General features: G+C 38.8%; 1 protein-coding gene across 1 annotated transcript; it reads left to right on the forward strand.

Annotated features, from left to right (window-relative positions):
* The first annotated feature begins 1,444 nt into the window (after window positions 1–1,444).
* LOC114081151 (olfactory receptor 9G19-like) lies at window positions 1,445–2,362 on the forward strand. Its single transcript, XM_027922730.2, has one exon. The coding sequence runs from the start codon at window positions 1,445–1,447 to the stop codon at window positions 2,360–2,362; it is 918 nt and encodes a 305-aa protein (XP_027778531.2).
* Window positions 2,363–3,489: the final 1,127 nt, after the last annotated feature.

Consider the following 3,489-nt stretch of genomic DNA (forward strand, 5'->3'; position numbering starts at 1 on the left):
GAATCAGGTAGGAAAGAGATAAAAGATATGAGAGGGGAGTGCATTGACTTGGGAGATCCTTGAAAGTACTAGTAGAGACAGGTAAGGACTGAGAGGTGAGAGTTCCAGCTATGAGGACACAACGGGGAAAGCATCCCAACCAAGGAAGAGCTCCAGGAAGGCAGTGAACGCATCCTGACTGTTCTGGGCACAGACGTGGGGATAGCATGGCTGCAGTGCAGTGAGCAGTGAAGGGGAGAACAGTGGCCCAGGGAGCAGAGAGGACAGGCCCAGAGCACATGGACCATAGATGGATTTGCAAGGATTTTTGCTTTTGCTCTGAATAAATGGAGAAGTTTAGAATGGAAAAGTGACAAGATCACATTCTGATGGGACCTCTGGCCACCAAGTTGAGAGACACAGGTGGGGTAAGAATAGAAGCAGAGAGATGGCCAGGAGGCTTCTGCAGTAATGTCCGTGGGAGTGGTGGTGGCTTCCTCTGGGGTAGAAAGGTTGGAACTGTGAAAAGCTGGCCAGATTCTGTATATATTTAAAGGTAGGCACTAGAGGATGTTCTACTCAATAAGAGAGATTTAAAGCTAGCTACAACCAACAATGATACTAAATCACTTTCCCTGGGTTGGAATAAAGCCATTTTCTATGGTGGAGACTGAAAGAGAAGGAAGGTTATGAAGAATTTTCAATCATATTTTTTTCTGTGATGCCCAGTAAACATACTGTAATAGACACTAAATAGTTATTTGAATCAAAATGTCTGGAGAATATGGAAAAGACACATGGCAAAGACATAGGACACTCGGACACATTCACATATTAGGGACATTTAAAACCATTGGACTGGGTGAGATCAGTAAGGGCTGAATATAGTGGTAAAAATAAGAAGGGCCAAGCATTGGTTCTAGAAGCATTGTAAAATTCAAAATCTATCATAATAACACCAAGAAATGCCCCAAGAGAAGGACCATTTTTCCACCAAGAAGAGTATGGCAAAGTGCAGATTGATCAAATCAGATGATGACTTAAACATGATTATTGGATTTAGTCATGCGAGGTCATCGAGTCTGTAATGCAGAAAGAGTAGCAAAATGCAAAGTGGAGCAACCATATGTTGTTTTAAATTTTTTTTTCTCATAAATAAGTCCATTTATTAATATTGATACTTATTTAAAAAACAACATTAAGAGTTAAACATGAACTGAGTGTTTTCCTAGGGGTCAGGAAAAAGGGCAGAGTACAAACAAATATCCTCATTACTAGAATTTTGGTTTAAATGGCTACAAAATATAAACTATTTCTAAACAGGCACTTAGATTATTGCTTCCTAGATTTGAATTACCAGAAATGTACTGTTACATGTTTAGCTTATTTGTTGTATTATTTTTTTAGCAATATGACTCAGGTGGGACTCTCATTTTCACTCTTGTAAAGTGAAATATTCTAAGCCATGCAGAGGGGAAATCACACAGTGACAGAGTTCATCCTGCTGGGCTTCACACGAGACCCTGTGATGCAGCTGGTCCTCTTTGTGGTCTTCCTTATCATGTACGTTTTGACTGTGGCAGGAAACACCTCCCTCATAGTGCTCATCTGTAATGACTCCAGGCTCCACACACCCATGTATTTTTTCATTGGAAATCTGTCTTTTCTGGATCTCTGGTTGTCTTGTGTCTACACCCCAAAGATCCTAGTGACCTGCATCTCTGATGATAAAAGCATCTCCTTTGCTGGCTGCCTGGCTCAGTTCTTCTTCTCAGCGGGGCTGGACTATACCGAGTGTTACCTGCTGGCTGCCATGGCTTATGACCGCTATGTGGCCATCTCAAAGCCACTGCTTTATTCTCAGGCCATGCCCATGAAACTATGTGTATTTTTGGTAGTAGCCTCATGTCTTGGTGGCTTTATTAACTCTTCTGTCATCACCAAGAAAACATTTTCTTTTGACTTTTGCAAAGAAAACATCATTGATGACTTTTTCTGTGACTTGCTTCCCCTGGTGAAGCTGGCCTGCGGCAGGAAGGAGGGCTACCAGGCTCTGATGTACTTTCTCCTGAGTTCCAATGTCATTACCCCCATAGCGCTCATCCTGGCCTCCTACCTCTTCATCATTGCCACCATCTTGAGGATCCGCTCCACCCAGGGCCGCCTCAAGGCCTTCTCTACCTGCTCCTCCCACCTGGTCTCTGTCACCCTCTACTATGGCTCCATCCTCTACATCTACTCTCGCCCCCAAACTAGCTACTCCTTTGATACGGACAAAATTGTCTCTACCTTTTACACTGTGGTGTTTCCCATGTTGAACCCCTTGATCTATAGCCTGCGGAATAAGGATGTGAAAGAGGCACTGAATAAACTGCTCAAGTGATCATGACTTTCTTTGTGATGAAGGAGCAGATTCAATTGATGATAAGGTTATTTGTATATCAAGCAGAGCTGCCCTTGTGCTCCCTTTATGATATAATATAATGCAAATAATGGGATTTTCACCCTTGGCATATGGTAGGTCAAAGATCCAATATGAGATATGGTAGTACAGGAGATGAAATTAACCATGAAATGTAAGTATTTGGATTGAATTTCATGCTACTATATTTTAAACACAAAGAACCTAAGCCAAAAAAGTTCTCCTCTAACTTGAAAATGTAACACTCTACCTTACTTTTCTTAAGATACCTTTAGTACCTACAAAATGTTTTATTTTCTTTGTTATTTCATTGTTATACATAATATTTGGTTTCATTTTGACATAATTAAGTAAGCATAATTATAATTTGCTCCTATTCATTCCCTGGTTAGAATCTTATCTATACAGTTATATCTTTCTAAGAGGAATAAATATATTGAGTGAATAATTCATATTTTCCTGATAACTAGATGACATCCATCTCTTTACTTTTCCTTAATAGATTCTTAAGCATTTTTAGAGGTACTTTCTTTCACTCAGAAACTTTAATACAATGATCCAGAGGTACCTAATAAATAGCTTAGTGGACATTATTCCCAGCAGGTGTGATCCTTCTCATCTAGATGTTTCTTATAAGGAAAAGCAGTCAAGGTTCCATAGATGATTTCTGAGGTCCATTTCAGAACTCTCTCAACCTCACTTTCTTATATATGGGTGAACATCTGAAGACAAATAATGTTTTCTGATCATCAGAAGACAGTTATTATAATAAAAAATAAATATGATTACATAAAACAATATGAGGAATAGAAGTCTAAAAGCCTCCATTACTCAATAGAGAAAAATTTTCAGAAAAAAATGAAGACTTAATGATTAAATAATAGGATAAACATTATAATAATGCATTTAATTTAGATTGTATTTTCGAAGTAAAATAATATTAATGTGTTATTTTAAATTTTTAAATTTATTTTTCATACCTAGAATTTAACCGAGAGTCACTTTGTGACTGAGCCACATTCCCACCCCTTTTTATTTTGTATTTTGAGACAGGCTTTCGCAAAGTTGCTTAGGTCCCCAGTAGCCCA

This window comes from Marmota flaviventris, chromosome 9, assembly GCF_047511675.1.
Source record: "Marmota flaviventris isolate mMarFla1 chromosome 9, mMarFla1.hap1, whole genome shotgun sequence".
Lineage (NCBI taxonomy): Eukaryota > Metazoa > Chordata > Mammalia > Rodentia > Sciuridae > Marmota > Marmota flaviventris.